This window comes from Hemibagrus wyckioides, linkage group LG06 (assembly GCF_019097595.1).
Source record: "Hemibagrus wyckioides isolate EC202008001 linkage group LG06, SWU_Hwy_1.0, whole genome shotgun sequence".
NCBI lineage: Eukaryota > Metazoa > Chordata > Actinopteri > Siluriformes > Bagridae > Hemibagrus > Hemibagrus wyckioides.
This window is the reverse complement of record NC_080715.1, coordinates 16,476,832-16,495,206: the sequence shown is the minus strand read 5'-3', so window position 1 is coordinate 16,495,206 and position 18,375 is coordinate 16,476,832. Positions and strand designations below refer to the sequence as shown.

Sequence of the window (18,375 nt, the reverse complement as noted above, 5' to 3'; positions counted from 1 at the left end):
GGGGCTTGAGTAAAAGTCCTTATGATTATGAAATGAGAAGTCCTTAACAAGAGTTACTGAAAATAATAACACATACATTGAAGTATATTAAAAAATATATATATATAATTTATAATATTTTTAATTTTTAATTTATAATAATACATTATAATAATATTGTATTTTATTAATGTATAATAATATATATTTAAATAAATAAAAATTCTCACTATTTCGAGAACGAAATTAGCTTCTAGTTAGTCATATGGGCAGAAAGGCACTGAAAGAGATGAAGAGATGCAATGCCCATTTTCTGTACCAGAGGCTACATACAATATTTTCCAAAATGTGACTGATTTATTATCCAGTAACTAATATTGTTTTTATAATAGTGACACCTAGCTACCGTCTGCTATTCATCATCAAAATTGAATACAGTTCAATGCAGTTTTATTTGTAAAGAGATTTTAGCAGTAGACATGGACACGAAGATGGCATGAAATTAGAAATCTAGATAGGAACTCAAGATAGACTCAAAAAATGAACCCTTCTGAGTGACTCAAGAATATAAATTATTACTCTTCTTCGACTGTATACTCTCATTTGTACACGATCCTGGTACTGGCCCACACCTGCCAGCTCATCCGGCCTCATATTGCTGTGCAGTAATGGTGATGAGTTCATCTGAATCTGGCTACCTGAACACAGCCACAACTCAGCCTTGATGATACTGTGTGTCATGCAAAAGATGAGGAGCAGAGGTTACAGCAGGGCCACTTCCAGCCTAAAATTAAACACTGCACACAAATTGGTTTTTAAATTTCTGCCCGGATTCCAAATGCCATGCAAACCAAATGCCATAATTGCTTTGTATTTACTTGGCACAGAATGTTCTGCTATGTAAGGTTTGTTCTGATATTACTTAATCCTCAGAGTAACCAGATGTACACTTCATCCTAGTTTACTTCACTGCACCATTCAGCCAATATGTCTTATAAAAGGTGTTTTATTTTAGCCTTCTGAGCAAGAACAATAGAACATAAAATATTATTTCAGTCTCATTTTTTTTTTAATTTGTCTTGATTAAATGCATAGGAATGTAGCCAGATAACTACCTTACAAAATATTATTGGAATACATTGCACTACAATATGCCTACATCAGTATTATCAGTATTATTAATGTATGTACATTACATAATAATGTTTAATACATTTATTTGTGTGTGTGTGTGTGTGTGTGTGAGAGAGAGAGAGAGAGAGAGAGAGAGAGAGAGAGAGAAAGAAAGAAAGAGAGAGAGAGAGAGAGAGAGAGAGAGACAGAGAGTCTCTCATATGTGGACTTATATACTCAGCAACATTTGGAAAAGAAATTGGAGGCTGTGCGAGATGAATAGTAATACAGCAGTCGCACATGAGTAATTTTTGTTTATCTGGGTATTGGAGGCAATGGAGGAGCTCCTCTTTCCCTCGGTAATGATCCTGCAGGAGAAACAAAATGTTTCATAGTAACAAATTATAAACATATCTAAAAAATGTATTGGAATGACTATATTTACAAATAATAAACACTATTCAGATGCACAGAGAAAACAAAATATAGCAAAATCACACAATGTTCCTCACCTCTGAGATCAGTCTTCCCAGCCTTGCTGGGGTATATCTTAGCACTGGGAATGTAAGGGTCAGGTGGAGGCAGCTCAGAAATTGAATGGAAGGAAAACCTCATTTCCCAGTCATCTAAAAAAAAACGAAAACCTTTTGGGTTTAGCATCAAGTATCACCCACACTCTAATTGGGTTAATTGTGTTGTTTTGGCTTACAAATTTTTAAGTGTAAAATGATTTTTTAAAAAAGTTAGCATTAAGCCATTCATAAGATTGAGACCCAACATCTATAATAAAATGTTATGATCCTGTATTTTGCTACAATCAGTCCACTGAAAATGTGTTCTTCTGTATTTCTTTTAGCCACATACTGTAATTAATTAACCTGCTAACAGACATATTTATGAACCCAGATGTAAAGTATCTCTTTATTAGTGTTTGTCCGGGAACAGATGTAAGGTGTGTTAAGCTACTTTTTTATTTACACTTAATACTATCTTGAGATAATGTCCTGCCAGTGGCACATCCAGTTAGTGTCTAACTGTGCCACAGATATTTACTATCACAACCAAACCACATGAAGGAGCTGTAGAAAAACAATGTGCATTATAAGTCAGAATGAGGTTAAATCCTGTTTGTGGGGACATAATAAAGAGGCTACTGACCTCAAAGTGTTTACCTAATGGTTTCTAGCATTTAAAAGGACCTTAAAGAGTCTGCACAGCCATCTGATTCAAACTTAGCATTCTTACTGTTTATCTTTTAGGCCATTGCTTACTAAAAAAATAACACTGTCCATAAACACAGAAAATGCAGTGTAAGTCCACTAAATCATGTGGCGTAACATATGGGGCCTTCCATGCAATTTAGTGGTTTAAAGGTGTTCTTACTCACTGTGGTTTGACAGAGGGAAGGAGATTTTCATCCTCAGTAGCCATACATCATGAGAACAATTCTTTATTTAACTCTGGTTTATCACTGGCTAAAATAGTCTTTTAATAGATTTAGCTGAGCTTCAGTGTAGGTTTATTAGTCAGAACACTTTTTTGTAATATTTGGTGGTTTTCCATAGGTTGGCAGCTATCTATAAATGTGTATAGAATAAAAATGTTCAGCACAGTGTGCTCTGTAACCATGAGTGAAAATAAATCATGCTCAACATCAACATCTAACCAATCAGGCCAAGAAGGAATTTCTGCATGTCAGTAATATTGTCTGTCAATTCTGGACTAGACAGCACATTAATGTACTGTGTGTGCTTTAGGGATATGGTTTTGGAGGGACCATTGCATCGAAAAAGAATGTATGTGTTTGAAGTTTAATTTTCAACGTTGTTAATGTTAGCCAACTACTGACTAACAAAATCACTGACTATACTTTAAAACCTCTTACAAAGGTGAACAAACCCATACCTGTGCTGTTTTGAGGTGAGCTCTGGTAGCCATTGCCCATGGAATGGGGAGGGGGAGGAGGGAACCCTCCTGCCCCAGGCTTATCTGGAGGAGGGGGAGGTCTGCCAGCTCCTCTACTACCACTAGGGTGATTAGGAGGAGGTGCAGGTCCAGAACTTCCTCTACTGTCCCCTGGAGGTGGAGGTGGAAGAGGGCCTATAACAAGAGAGATACAAATGTCATATCTTGGACCATAAGGTAAAACATTACAGAATAAACATAAACATAAATAAATAAATAAATAAATAAATAAATAAATAAATAAATAAATAAATAAATAAATAAATAAATAAATAAATTTAATCAAGGTCATACTAGATCGTATAGATGAGGCTCTTCCTGCTTGTGGGGGTCTTGAACTGGGTGGAGGTGGTGGTGGAGCACCCCCCCCAGGCCGTGGGACAGGTGGTGGGGTACTGAAAGAATTTCTTTGAGGAGTTGTATTGACCGGCTCCTTTGCTGGTGTAGGAGGTAGTGGCGGCAGGTCTCCTCTTCCTGAAGGGAGTGGTGGTGGGGCACCACCCATAGATCTTTGCCCTGGTTTATTTCCTGATGGGGGTGGTGGTGGCAGTGGAGATGCATCACCAGAAAATGATTTTCTACTTCCTCCTAGGGATGGTGGTGGAGGAGGAAAATCATCCGACATAGAAGCAGATGTAGGAAGTGGAGGGTGGCTACTAGGGGGAACTGGAGGTAACGAAAAAGATTGCCTATGTCCACCTGTGGATGGTGGTGGAGGGGGGAAATCATCAGAGCTGCCTGCAGAATAGTGTGGCCGGGCACTAGAAGGAACAGGAGGTGGTGGTAATGTTGACCTGTTTCCTCCTGCTGGTGGCGGTGGAGGGGGGAAATCATCAGAGCTGCCTGCGGAATAGTGTGGCCGGGCACTTGAAGGAACAGGAGGTGGTGGTAATGTTGACCTGTTTCCTCCTGCCGGTGGAGGTGGTGGGGGAAAATCATTTGAGCTGCCTGCGGAAAAATGTGGCCGGGCACCTGAGGGAACAGGAGGTGGTGGTAGCGATGACCTGTTTCCTCCTGCCGGTGGTGGAGGGGGAAAATCATTTGAGGATCCAGAGGAAAATGTGTTAGGAGATGGACGGGTGCTAGACGGAACAGGTGGCGGTGGAAAAGATGTTTGGTGGCTAGGGGGAGCAGGATTTACTGGAAAGCTGGGGCGCCGACCCGGCTGTGTTGGTGGTGTAGAATGGGAGCTTGGGAATCGACTTCCTGGTAAAGGTGGAGGGCCACCAGGATGTGAACTACGTGGAGAGGCAGACATAGGGGAAGGCACAGGTGGAGTATTGCCCCTGCTCATGTTTGATCGCCCAGAAGAAGGGTCAGGGAAACGAGAGGGAGCTCCTCCACTTGGTGCTGGAAATCTCCCACCGGTGGGTGGCATAGGTGGCCTGGCTGTTTAAGGACAAAATGTGAAGAACTCAAACAATAGACAGGAATATATTTAATTCAAGACATTATTCAACAAATAATCATTAACAGTTTTTCATTTTTTTGTTTTCAAGTTGAAATGCTAATTACCAGAGCCACCTCCTGCAGATTTTAGTCTTGGCATCCCACCCTGGAACAGTCCCCCAAGTCCACCTGGTGCTCCGCCTCCTAAACCACCACCACCACCACCACCTCCACCTCCACCTTTGGGCTCTGTAAAAAAGTTTTATTATTGTTTGCTTTTAATATACTTGTCAGCTATACATTAGCTATCACTGAAATATAGTAACAGAAGTGTGTTTTGAAATTTGAGTTACTTACTTTCAAATACAGGAGCACTGCGGTCATTGGTGACAGTTTTTTTTAGGCGGGCGCCTTTGGAGATATCTGAGAGTAAAGCATTTCTCCCGTGTTGCTCAGTTCTGGACAGGGATGGTTTCTCAGTATTTGCCTGTTTGTTTGTTTTAAAATGGAGAAAAAATCAGTTTCCATAGACCACAAATAATACAGTCCCCACTAGATGGCTCTGTACAATAAAAAATGCCTGATGCTAGTCTTCCTGAGTAGAGATTAAGTCAAGACAAACAGTGCATATGAAGAAAGTTTAATACAGAAATCGCTTATAGTAAGATACAAAAAAATAACTGTGGCAGATTTTTATAATACCATAATTTGGATTTAGGAAATATACATTACTACTACATTAGGAATCACTTGATAATCTTAAGGAACTAAAGGAAACAGCTCTCTAATGGAAAAAAAACTGGCATTTCATATCTAATAATGTGTTGTTCACAGGTGGTTATGTGAGGAATATACAATCACGTGGAAGAATAAAAACACACTTCAGGTGATAATTGTGGCCAAAAAAATAATGAAGTTCTTGCAATGTTTCTGTAAGAATGACATTTTTAGAATCGTTACTATTCTGATAATCTGAAGAGGACAGAACAGTGTAGAAAGCTGTAATGTTTCTCACCAAAGCAAAGGTTGGAGGAGGGGGTGCTGGTGGGGGTGGAGGAACAGGCATATTCTCTCTGGTGTGCTCACTCACTCAGGCTGTAGCTGAATATCCACACACACACACACACACACAGGGGAAAAAACTGTGAGAACCCAAGATTAGACAAGTATCGTTTAACACCTCTACCCCTATTCACACCTTCTAAATAACAAACTCATCTGACTTCCCAAAACTATAAATTCTTATATTTCCTGTAAATGACACTTGAAGCTTATGACAATCTTAGGTGTGACTTCAAGCATTCAACTTGGTAGCTATAAAGATGTATTCAAAACAAGATCACATTCATTAGAAAGTTTTGGGAGCCAGGCTGGTCATACATGATCCTACATATTTGTGAATAAATAGGCCTGTTCCACTCCAGACTTAGACCAGGGGCAATGTCCTCATTGTATTCCATGATGGTGTGAGGGATATAAACTGTGGTTTTTGCAATCTTGTTGCATCAAAAATTAGTAGACATAAGCCATTTGATTTGACTTGCACATGGAAAGCTGTGCAGATTCTCTCTTTTCTACAATGGAAACTGACTTGGGACTGAAGCCGGCTGACAGCAGCTTAAGGCCTAAATGACCTGAAACTGTAGCCTTTACAGGAACAGCAGCTCTCTTTCGTATTCTATATTTATTTTATTGGTGTTTGATAGCTTTAAAGCTAAAACTAATTCAAAATAAATAGTGATGCGTTTATTCTCAGTTTTTTGAGAATAACATCTAACCAGTTATAGTAGGCCTTCCATGTAAGGGTTGTTTCAGTTCTTACAGAAGGCAGCTTTGTAAGGAATTTCTGGAAGAGTTTTTAAGTCATTCTCCAAACATAATAGTTATCTTTAGTATAATATCATCTCAGCAGAATTGTGTGTCAGTCCAATCTGTACACTTTGGTGAGCAGAGGTGACAGCAACTTCCTGATACATAAGCTACTAATGAGAGTCTCTAATACAGGCTTCTTCATTTCCTTTGTTAGAACTTACAGCCACAGACCAAATTTGTGAAATTGAGAATGTGAGATACAATAGCTTTTTAAAAATGAACCGGAATGAAGAGACCTATTATTTGCTTTTGGAAACCTTTTAAAAATAGTGCCAGCTGTTTATTCGGACAACAACAATGTGAACATTATTGCAGCATAGGTTTCTTAACTGAAAAAGACAGGAACTTGCTGGTTTTGAAAACTAAAAAAAAAAGTGGAACCAAAACAGTCACATGTAAACTGGATTACGTTTCTAACAAAGCCTAAAAAGGCTTTTGTTCTTAAATAATAAAAATAGTTTACAGAGATCTATAACTAGTCAACAGAGTTGTTTGCCATCAGATTGAAACACGGTTCAGAAATGTGATGTTATTTACTATGTGAGTTTCAAATGTACAGGTGTGCAGTGTGAATGCAAAAATAGGTCAAAACCAATGTCTTTTTTTTTTCTGCAGCTTTCTGATTAAAGCTGTCAGCGTCACTGGCTTAATATATGTAATATAAACATGATAGAGTAAAAAGAACAATAAAATATAATAGCAATGTAATGCTGCTGATAGTTTTAATCCACCACTGACTATTACGCTAAAGCTTTTCACAAAGCTGTACGTATATTTCACTCATAGATTCTACACAATTTCTACAGTTTCACATCACTTATGCTTCTGCAGAGGCCTTAGTTTTCCAGGAAAAGTATTTTACATTGTGAGTAATTCTTACAAAGGAAAACAGATGAACGGACGATATGGTTAACCTGCAACAACCCAGCAACCACCCATCTGCTTCAGTAGCTTTGTGAGAATTCATATTTCCTCCTCCGAGTTTCCTCTGCAGCAGAGTCCAACAAACAAACTTCACATTAAAAAAAAACAAAACAAAACAAAAAAAACACCAACCTTTGACAGCAGGGATGCCCTCGCTGGATTCCAAAGCTTCCCTTTCCTTCCTGCTCTCTCCCGAGTTTCCCCTCAATCTATTCGTGGAGAAGATAGACTCACCCGAGGTTGAAGTCAGAGAGAAGTAAGTATCACTGTTGTGCACACTGTTCCTTTGCACTTCCTGTCTCTGATGCAGCCAACCAATCAGTAATTGTTTTTAGCTACTAAGTGTGTATATGTGGTGTGTGTGTGTGTGTGTGTGTGTGAGAGCAGTCCTTCACACAGAGTGGGGCATGCAAACTATCTCTACCACAGCAGACATATTTCCTCGCCTTTTCATTCTGCATGAACTTTAAAATAGCAGTAGCAGGTGAACTCAGAACACTGACAGAAAGAGAGTGATATAGGCAGAGATATGAAGATGTGAAAAACATAAATCCTGCTAATAAATGCCTGAGCACCTGGATTTATGGGGAAAAATCATTTCATTGCATTAAGCTGCTATCTTCAGCAACACTGTGGTATTGATTTGCAACTGATAGGGTTTCATTCAATTTTGCACAGAAAATGTGTACTCTATGGGCCAAACATTAATAAGACAATATTTTAAGGGTATGCAAGGGTCAGATTTTTGGAATATTATAATTCCAGGTTACAGGGAAGTAATAGAATTTCTGTGAGAGACGTTTTGCATTTCAATTAAACCTGAAGGAAAGAAAAGTGAATTGAAGACTATGGCTTCCTCATTTGGAAATGAGTAAGTCTGCCCCTGTTTACTTCATAATGAAGAAAAAGTAAAATGACTCAGCTGCAGTATATGAGGAAGGAGCACTTGCAAGTTTTAAATTAGGACATATGTGAAAAGGAATTGAGATATGATCATTTAAATATTGCAAAGAGCTCCTGATTAAAGTCTACACTGAACCAGGCATGAAAAAAAAAGAAATCAAAACATGTACAAGAATGAACAAAAGCATGCAACATGAAGCACATTTATGACAAAAGGATATACGTTTATTCATACCAAAGGAGTATACTTTGTCAAAGAAAAATCTATATTAATAGTGAATAGAAATCAGCCTACTTTTAGGCACTGCTTTGAATACTGTGATTTTAATGTGCATGACAAGTTTCAGATTAAACAATATAATAAACATTAGGCCATGTTTTTCCACCTAAATGCATATTTATCACCCTGAAAGACTGAGCTCAATGAGTCTCCCTGCAAAGACAGCCAATGTTCCGATTATACACACAGCCATGAACACACAGAGCAAAATGTGGTCCAGAACCATTGCAACAAACTTCCACTCATCACAGGCCTAGAGAGAGAGAGAGAGAGAGAGAGAGAGAGAGAGAGTTGAGAGAGAGAGAGAGAGAGAGAGAGATGTATTAAAGATAAAGAATGATAAAGAATTAAAATAACATTGAACACTTTATCAAATTTTATATTCTTACATTGTTGGACTCCTCATCTGACTTCATGGTCTCTGCAATGTATTTGACTCCTTCTATAGCACTGCGAACATCTGGGTTTTTAGTTATAGGTGACTGGAAAGGCACAGCAGTGGGCATGGGCTTCCCTGAGATATCTGATATGTCCAGGTCAGGGCTGAAAATGGTTTTAGCGTGTTTGTCCACGCTGGGCCTCTTCATAGCAGAGAAGAACATATAATTGGGGATGGTCTCAATAAAAATCTAGAGTGGGAAGAAGAAGAAGAAGTGAAAAAATTTAAATCAAACAAGGAGTAAATAATGAATTTGGTTTAATACATCAAAGTGTTTTCACTTTTTAATGTTATTTTTTCACAACTGCTTGGTGCTATGGTGTAACTATAGTTTCCATCATATATTTGTTCTTTGATTATGGTAGATGAGTGGACATTAGCCTACAGCATCCATTTTGTTTGTGTAATTTTACTGTACCAGACTGGGGTAGACTGGGGTAGACTAGGGTAGATCAGACATCCTTCCTAGCAAATGTCTGTCAATGCTAATGCTGCAAAACTATGTATTTGAAAACTCTGGCAAAGATGAAACAGACATGAATTCAAGCTAACCTGAAACTAGCTAGTTAAATCCAAACTTCCCAGCTAATATAAATGACATTTATACAGCAGAGGATGTATAATAATACTGAGATCTACAGAGAGCTATAATCTAGATCTATAATAATACTGACTCAATACTGACTTGTTATGTATCTTTTCTATTGGCAGCTGTTAATAACTGCCAGAGTGTCTAGTTCTTCCCTTCCCTGCCTGCCCACCATGCAATTACTAACCTACTAGCTAACACTAGTTTTTTTTCCCTCACTGCACAACAAATTTTCCCCGCAGTTCTTTTCTCTTCACTTGATGAGAAAGTAACAGCACACATTCATGTCAAAATCAAAATGTCTGGTACTTGAAGAAAAATGTATTTAGTGCTTGCTAGTTTGTTGGTGTGTTTCAGACAGGAAGAACATACTGTTTGTAACACTAGGTGGTAGCACTGGGTAATAACAGCTCCACAATGTAAACATGAACAAACCTCAGGTTGTGTATCTAATAATTGTCATAATGTGCACTGTACACTAAATAAGTTGCATCAGAAAAGACTGATGCCATTTAAGATCTAGGAACTATTTCAATTCTATTTACTCCATTTAAATTTTAATTCTAACTATTTTATTTTCAATTGTGAGAGGAATATTTACAGGTTTAAAAGACACATTCTGTGTTCTTAGGCATTTCATTTAATTAAAATAATCTCACTTTTTTAATTTTTGTATTTTATTTTATTTTATTTTTTGTATTCAACCCACCTAAAGAGATATTTGTGTGTGTGTGTGTGTGTTTAAAATGCTGTTATCAAAATCTACCTTTTATATCAAAACCTACATTCTATATAACATATTATTGAGTATTATACTGTCTGGTTTTGGTTTTCATCCAGTCCTTAATGTCTTAAAAATATGTCAGCCTTTAAATACGGTCATCCTGGATGTGTGTAACTGTTTAAATAATGACCCTAATATTTGAACAGTTGCATTATGTTTGAATGAGTGTATTTATTTAACACTAACAGGGACGCTTTCCTCCATAATTCTCTGATGGTTTTTTGTTGTTGTCTGTATAATTAACTGCATACTGGTAATAATAATGTAGGCTTTGGCATTGACAATATAAGCTGATGATTCAGTGATAAAATGGTTCTTCTCAAGCCTCACTCTAAACAACTTTTTCTCTCGTCTTTATTTTTAAGAGTGTATGGTGAATGAATGAAGGTAAGACGGCTAGAAGAGTACAGACTTCATTTAAATAGTTTATGTGAAGGATTATATGTGTACCACATTAGAGTTGTAAGTTACAGCACAGAAGAAAAGTCAAATGAATGATATTCTGGTGAACCCACCTTGCGAACCCAAGCCGGCATGGTGTGTGTACTGGGTGAGCGGTGGTGTGTGTTGATAACGATGACGGTGATGATGATGGAAGCAATGACGAAGATCATGGTGAAGAGTATGTATTTTGCAATGAGAGGAACAGCGCTTGAGGTAGAAGGGATGAGCTCCACGATCACCAGTAAGAACACAGTCAGAGACAACAGGACAGAGATACTGAGGGTCATCTTCTCACCTACACACACATGCAGATATACACACTAATCATTTGCTGCCTTGAATGAATAGTTCTCACCACTTGTGTTGTCATGTCAGATAGAGAAACACAGCTATTCAGCTAAGCATATTTACCAGCTGTCTTGATCACCTGTATTAGCAGCAGAGTGGCCATCAGCCAGGCTAAATATATACAAGAGGCTTGTAAACTCCAGTAGTTCCTCACAGTGGTCTATTTATAATCTTTTAATGTGTTCGCACAATGTATGAAGCGTCAAGGTCAGGGTGAAGGCCAGGGGACAGTTGGCAGTGCTTTAGATATATACAAAGCTGTTTACTGAACCACATTTTTGCAAGTGATACTGTAAGTAAAAAGGTCCAAACAAACAAAAAATAGAACAAAGCCATTTAACAACAAGACTTATGAGTTATCATGCCAGAGCTGAATGTTTGGGTGAGCATAAAGGTGAGAAAAAAAAGAGTGCTTCTATGCATATGTACTTAATCACTCTAATTCACTCCTATCTCAGCTGGCTGACTGATTCCACTTCCATTATTTTAATTAAAACCTAATAATCCAGGGCTGTGCATGTTGTTAGGATAGTAACCTGCTGATAGTGTGTGAAATATACTGAGCCACTAAACAAAAGCCATTTCAGTTTTGTGACTGTAACACTGTATCACACCTCAAAGAAATCCCATCCAATCTATTTAATTTTAATTGCAATTATTTTTTTTTGTATAGAGCTTTTAACAGTGGACATGCAGCTATACAGGAATATAAAAATCAGGACATAAATTATACATTTTAAATTTACATTCATCCCTAATGAGCAAGACAGAGGTGACAGTGGCAAGGAAACACCAAGGAGGAACCAGACTCAAAAAGGAAGTCATCCTCATCTGGGTGATTCTGAATAGTGCCATCAAACTGTATGTCTTTATAAGGTTTTGCCTATTCCGCGGTCAGGACTGATTCGTTTCCTGCTTTTTACCTTTTGCTTTCGCTATTTTTTGTTTTATTTTGATTCGATTGCCCTGCATTTGCCCTGCATTTGACACCTGCCTGTTTGTCGGCTGATTTAAATTGTTAATAATATATACTGTCTGCCATGCTAGTTGACTTCGAACCCTCTTCAAATCTCAGCTTATTATTCAGTTATGCATTTTAACTTCTATGAATTATTAAATGACTGCAGGGAAACTAATAGGAAAGGTGCACAGTTATAAATATTGAGGAATGCAAGTGTGCAGGAGCCAATGAGTCTGGGGAGTTCAGTAAGGGTTCATTTCAGCGCTGGTCAGCTCTTTAGGATTCTCCAAGCATGAGCTATTACACAGAAGAGACTGTGTGCTGATTATGGAGATTGCACTATTGCCTTTATCATGGTCCACTGAACAAGGAGACTGCTACTTAAGCTGATGAATCAACACTGACACTAACGTGTGCATGTGTGTGTGTGTGTGTGTGTGTTGTGCCCTTTCGGTGACTGTTCCAGCCAAAGTCACTGAAACACTTATTCATATTGCTAATCAGGAAAATCTCAAACATAAACCTACAAATCAATGCATAACCATACAACCTTGCATAAAGAATGTGGCAAATGGAGCAGTAGGAAAATTAGGATCACACCACTGATTATTAACTCGGGTTTTATTTGATGATACACCAAATTAAGAGCCCTTATCTCACTCAGGCATCTAGTCAAGCACTTCCTGAAAGCATGAGACCGAGAGCGATGTGTGATGAATAAAACAACAAAGTCAGACGGAAAGACATGATGAGACACAGAGCATGGCTTCTACATACACACGCATCTTACATATACATCACTGTCACTGACATGAGATGCAGGCTGTTTGTGTCAGTCACATATGCTATTAAATTCATTCAGCCAACCTGGTATTCATCCAAGCACCAGTGCCTGTTCTGTTTACTTACCCATCCACATAACAGTGTGTTAGAGGCAAGATCATACCTGAGTCTGTAGGCAGGTAGAAGACCAGGCCAGTCAGGAAAGAGAAAAGGATGCATGGGATGATCACATTGACGATGAAGTAGAGCGGCAGTCTCAGCAAGAGGAAGTGGTAGGTGATATCCAGGTATGGAGTGTCTTGACAACAGGCATAATAAACCCAGTGCTTCCAGCTCTGGTAGTCCTTCATTATCCACTCGCCGCTCTCCATGAAGTTACTCAGGTCTGGCCGATCGTTGTCCTGAGAGACAGACAAGACGATCGATCATATTAGAGGCTCCGCAGATGAGGTAATTCAATTTATGTGGCAGTGAACTGACAGGGTGTGAATGGATCAGAAGTTGCTCAACTGAGATTTAATTGAGGTTGACTAAGCTGAAGTTATGATCAATAACATAAATTGTCTTTATAATTCAGAATGGGTCTATTAAATCATGAACTTTTATACAATAGCTGATACATGCATCTTGTAAAATTGGAATTTACAACAGATAAAATCAGCAGTTTTATATGATTCCAGGAAATGTCTGTATATAGTGTTGGTTTAGTACATAATAAGTCACGCAACTTGCCATTAAAGTACTCCGAGCAGTTCTTCTTTGTTATATATTGTATTTCTCCAATACCTTTTTTCATTTCTATTTTATTTTCTAGATATTGCCTACTCTTTTACATGTGCAAATGCAAGCCAACCCAGCTCCACCCTAAAAACACTGAGAACATTTCCTTCCTTTCACAGATTTTCTTTGCACCTTAAACCACAATAAATGAAGCAATGAATGAGCTACTCAGTAACATGATGATGTTATTACAGGGTTGATGATGACAAGATTTCCATCAAATGTCCATGTTCCGAGTTTCATGGTGCAGTTCTGCAAGTCAAAGGGGAAGTGAAGCACAATGATCTCGCAGTAGCTCTTAAAGATGGCGGGCGGGTTCCAGGTGATCATTCCTGTATATTCTAGCAGAACTTTGGTCTCATGCACGATGGCAAAGTCACCGTCAGCACTATTGAGGTACAAAAAAGAAGAGGGAAAGAAACACCATTTAGAAGTTCTAGTAATCATCTAGAGAAAGAAATCTACATTGCGAGTCTCTAGAGTGACAAAGTGTGAGGTTGAATTGTTTCTTTTTTTTTAAAACGGATCCCAAGTTATTTCTAAGACCATTACTGGGAAACAGTAGAAAGAAGAAAGAGAAAAGGGAAAAGGAGAAGTGAATGAAAACAGAAGAGGACATGGTGTGCCTTGAGCCATCACATGCCAGGCAACCAGCACTGCAATTAGCACAGGTTTCTCTCTCACACACGTACACACACACACACACACAGTCCACAGCTGTTTCTCTCAGACAAACAAATTGCTGTGTGTGTGTGTGTGTGTGATGCAGTGTGTAGTATAAACCTACACAAACGTTCTAAAAGCCTAATGGTACTTCGACCTATTTGTACTACCACAAGCATGTTTTTGGTGGAGACACACAGTACTTCTGAAAGCTGTCCTGAAGCAGGGCTTATGCTAAATATGGTAAATGGAAATGTCTAGATTTAGTCGGATGCTACATGTGAGCTTCTTTCCTCCTTTTCAACCCAATATAGTAACCAGGCTTCATGCAAACACATCCACAAACCTACACCCAGAGCAATAGTCACAGCACTCACATTGTCTTCTCATTTCACATACATGTGTTGAAATAAAGAAGATTAAAATAAAAGCAGATCTATCGTCATACTTGTTATAGAGGACGAGGTCAGGTCTCCAGATGTCAGTGCACGGAATTCGGATCTTTTTTATTCCTCCATACTCCTCTGGGTTCCAGTGCAGGTTCACATCTTTCCATTGCTAAAGGAAAGTGAAAGGATTGAATAATCATCATGAAACACACACACACACACACACACACAAAATCCTTGAAGAGAATATATTAAGATGAAGTGTGAGCTCCTTAGTAAATAATAATGATTCAAATTAAAACAAAGTACCTGTTTCAGACGTACGTTGGTTGTGACAATTTGGTTGACTTCATCCTGTCAGAAAAAGGGCTTTACTGTTTATTTCCAGCTTAAAAAAGCAGATATATTGGCCTGATCTATTGATTACCAACTAATGAGTATTTAAAATTTCATCATGGTGTGATAAATAATAAAATTGTATAGGAAATTGGAGTAATTGTGATGGCACAATGAATCATACCACACTAATAAGCTGGATTAACTGCAGTCCTACAGTGACCACCACAGCCTCTTTAAAGTGATTGACAGGTCTGACCACTTTATTATACCCGGTAAAGAGTTTTTGCACTAGACGAGTCTCTTCTTCTGAGCAGCACACCAGCCCTGCTTGATACAAAACACACAGACACTATGTAAGCACTGGCTGTTCGCAGTTCAGTTGGAAACAGAGTCTCTAATTTTGTCTCTGAATCAGTTAATCAACACTAGATTTCATGATTTCTGACACCCAGTTTGCTGTAAACATGTTTTTGTGGCAGTGCTATACAAATAAAACTGCTACACAAATAAAAAAAAAAGTGATTTATTAATAGAAATATTACTGGATAGGATTCAGGCAGTGCTAATCTGATCCCTGTAAACAAAGTGAAATGGAAGCAGAGTTGGAGGTTTAAGGTATAATGTATGAGATTCTGCCAGCCTGATTTCTCACACTGCTGGAGACCAACCCAAAACAAACGTGTGAATATTTCATCAGGGTTCAAGTTACCCGGAAGAGCTCTCATAGTTTCCACTAGTATCTCATGTCAGCAATTCCCAGCATACCATTAACATTTTTTATTTCAATTTTCTGACTAGATTTGAGACAAGTGTGGCATTTAAATGAAATAAATTTACATAAGGCAATTATTGCAGTGAAAATGAGTTACTTTTAATTATGATGCACAAATAATTCAATTATTATCTGCCTGGCCTTTGATCAAGAGCTGCGTTCATTCATATAAACCAGTCACAACAATCTGTAGATCTCCACAAGGGCAATAAAGAAAGTCACTTGCGTTATTTGGCCATCTGAAGCTGTCAATCAAATGAACGTGTCATGCAGGCTAAAAACAGAGTGATATTCCATCTCTCCTACCACAAACGGACATTACAGCTCTTCTTTCACCTCCGAGTTGAGATATTTTTACACTGTAAATACTATGGCTCCTTGTATGTAATTATATATATCTTATGGATGTGATATAATGATAAAAAAGGGTAAATATGTAATAAGAACTTTGGTTAAGGACAATTGTGGAAGTTAATGTCTATATATAGATCTCCAGATAAAGTCTTACACTTCTGTGAAATATATGAGGAAAAGGTCTAGCTTGTGTCATAGGTCAACATCCTCAATTATGTGGAAAAATGTTTAGAACAATTTCCTACTTCTCTCTGGTTATCTTGTCCATCACACATTATGTGTTTTGATGCATTTTGTTAAATCTGATAGGCTTGACCTTTCATTCATAAAAAAAACAACAACTAAGAATTAGTTTTAAACACCTATTACTTTTTTTTTGCATCCATTAAATAAAGCACTATATATAAATGCAACCATGCGTGCGCACGCTTTACATCTCAGCATGTTTCATATTGATTTTAAATTAAATTACAGATAAACAAACATGCCAGACAGTACCTGTAGAGACACAGAGGAGCAAAGCAACCAAATAAAGCCACTTCATGTCACTGGTATTCAAGTAAAAATAGAAAAAGCTGCTCTCTCCTCAAAAAAACACCAGTTTGCTTTGTTCAAGCCTCTTTTTTTACATATCTGGTGTGGATGGTTTGATATTGGAGTCCAGTGTCTGTCTGTCTGTCTCTCCTCGTTTCTCTCTGAGCTCTCTGCTCTGCTTAATGCTACTGCAGGGTCAAACTCATCTGCTGTGTAGCACATGAAACCAGAGACAAATACCTCTAATCCGTCTCTCTTGTGTGACTCGCATGTAGCACATTCCCTGATCAGCTTTAACTTTAAAACCACTGACAGGTGAAGTGAATAACATCGATTATCTCGTTACATTGGCAGCTGTCAAGAGCTGGGATATATTCGGCAGGATGTGAAAAAAGCAGGTCTCAAGGTTGATATGCTGGAAGCAGGAAAAGTGGGCAAGTGTGAGGAGCATGAGCGTCTTTGACAAGGGTCACACCGTGATGGCTAGATGACTGGGATTCTCAGAGTGTCTCCAAAGCAGCAGGTCTTTTGGGGTGTTCCTAGTATGCAGCGGTTAGTACCTACCAAATGTGGTAAAGGAAAGGACAACCGGTGAACCAGGGAGAAGGTCATGGACACCCAAGGCATTTACGCTTGGGGAGTGAAAGCTAATCCATCTGGTCCGATCTCATGGAAGAGTGACACTTAATTGAGCTTTTTTAAATTAGAGAGGAAAAAACTAAACTAATACAACAAAGCTAAGATTTAGAAATGGCTGCTGTTGGTTAAAATTAATTCACTAATAGGGACATTTGTCATTTTTTCTACTTAATTTGTGAACAAATACAAAATTTTGTTATGGTCAGGGCCAGGCTTAGTGTTTGTATTTTTTTCTCATGACATAAATCAAATTTAAGCTAAAGTAATGCAATTCAATTTTGTTTCTGGTGTAGGTCACAGTGTTGAGCTACTGTATCTTTTCAGCTGTTTTAATACAACTTAAAGCTGAGAATTTTTTAAAACAGCTTTTTAAAAAATTCACACTAGAGCCACAAGTTCCAGTCGGCATGGGGTTATTATATTAGATCATGCCCTACTCCATCATTTTCACAAGCTGGTGCTGAGAGGCCACAGCTTTGGATTTGACTTTTCCAGATGGCTGAGCTTGACATCGCTGTGCCTTTTCTCGGTTTCACACCTGCCTCATCCGCAAATTTAATGCCCCATCCCTTCTAGCAGTTCTGATGCCTCCTGAAGGATTCAACACACTTTATCTATTCAGTTTGTAAAATATTTCCAAGCAGACACACATTTTGTGTCTCGGGTATGATTGGCTGGATTTAATCACTAGCCTCTTCTGAATAGTCGCTGCCCTTGCTGATCCACAGCCCCTGTCCTGACACAACCTTCCATTCTACAGACAGGAATAATTTCCCTACACAGAGACCCCCTCCATGCTCCAGCAGACTCCATTTTCCCCTGCCTCCCTCCCCCCTTCACTGCTTTACTCACAGCCCTGCATCATTCATCTTATTTAGAGACAGAGTGGCAGATCTGGCAACTGCAGAATTAAGAGAGATCAGTATCCCACACACCCACTGCCCTACCCACACACACACACACACACACACTCTGCCACCTGAATCTCAGTCCCACATGTCTCTCTCCTGGCAGGATTAAATCCGTTCGCCCTTGACAGAGGAGGAGGAGGAGAGCTTCATTCTGAAAGTCTAGCCATGCTGAGAGTGTGCAGCCAGCATGACTAAACACTCGTCCAGACACACCGAGCCCA

The 18,375-nt window shown here is 38.6% G+C and overlaps 2 protein-coding genes across 3 annotated transcripts; both read right to left on the bottom strand.

Moving 5' to 3' along the window:
- Positions 1–1,192: 1,192 nt before the first annotated feature.
- On the bottom strand, positions 1,193–7,534 carry wipf1a (WAS/WASL interacting protein family, member 1a). Its single transcript, XM_058393396.1, has 8 exons — positions 7,375–7,534; positions 5,462–5,547; positions 4,804–4,933; positions 4,573–4,695; positions 3,352–4,446; positions 2,998–3,192; positions 1,605–1,718; positions 1,193–1,460 (listed from the first exon to the last, which is right to left on the bottom strand). The coding sequence occupies exons 2-8, from the start codon at positions 5,510–5,512 to the stop codon at positions 1,408–1,410; spliced, it is 1,761 nt and encodes a 586-aa protein (XP_058249379.1). The 5' UTR covers positions 5,513–5,547; positions 7,375–7,534; the 3' UTR covers positions 1,193–1,407.
- An 819-nt stretch (positions 7,535–8,353) lies between these two features.
- Positions 8,354–17,045, bottom strand: LOC131355139 (acetylcholine receptor subunit alpha-like). 2 transcript variants are annotated; one of them, XM_058393397.1, is made up of 9 exons: positions 16,569–17,045; positions 15,126–15,271; positions 14,915–14,959; positions 14,665–14,774; positions 13,746–13,941; positions 12,937–13,174; positions 10,753–10,976; positions 8,815–9,054; positions 8,354–8,678 (listed from the first exon to the last, which is right to left on the bottom strand). In XM_058393397.1, exons 1-9 carry the CDS (start codon positions 16,612–16,614, stop codon positions 8,547–8,549), a joined length of 1,377 nt encoding a protein of 458 aa, XP_058249380.1. In that variant the 5' UTR covers positions 16,615–17,045; the 3' UTR covers positions 8,354–8,546. The 2 variants fall into 2 exon arrangements, with proteins under 2 accessions (XP_058249380.1, XP_058249381.1); XM_058393398.1 differs by having other exon boundaries at positions 8,355–8,678; positions 15,126–15,268; positions 16,569–17,042.
- Between the last annotated feature and the right edge of the window lie 1,330 nt (positions 17,046–18,375).

Coding starts and splice junctions, on each gene's coding strand:
- wipf1a (XM_058393396.1), bottom strand. CDS start 5,512: ATGCCTGTTCCTCCACCCCCACCAGCACCCCCTCCTCCAACCTTTGCT. Junction 4,934..5,461: donor CTCCTCCAACCTTTGCTTTG/GTGAGAAACATT, acceptor ACAAACAAACAG/GCAAATACTGAGAAACCATC. Junction 1,461..1,604: donor TGGGAAGACTGATCTCAGAG/GTGAGGAACATT, acceptor TTTCTCCTGCAG/GATCATTACCGAGGGAAAGA.
- LOC131355139 (XM_058393397.1), bottom strand. CDS start 16,614: ATGAAGTGGCTTTATTTGGTTGCTTTGCTCCTCTGTGTCTCTACAG. Junction 15,272..16,568: donor GCTCCTCTGTGTCTCTACAG/GTACTGTCTGGC, acceptor TTTTGTATCAAG/CAGGGCTGGTGTGCTGCTCA. Junction 13,175..13,745: donor ATCTTGTCATCATCAACCCT/GTAATAACATCA, acceptor TCTGTCTCTCAG/GACAACGATCGGCCAGACCT.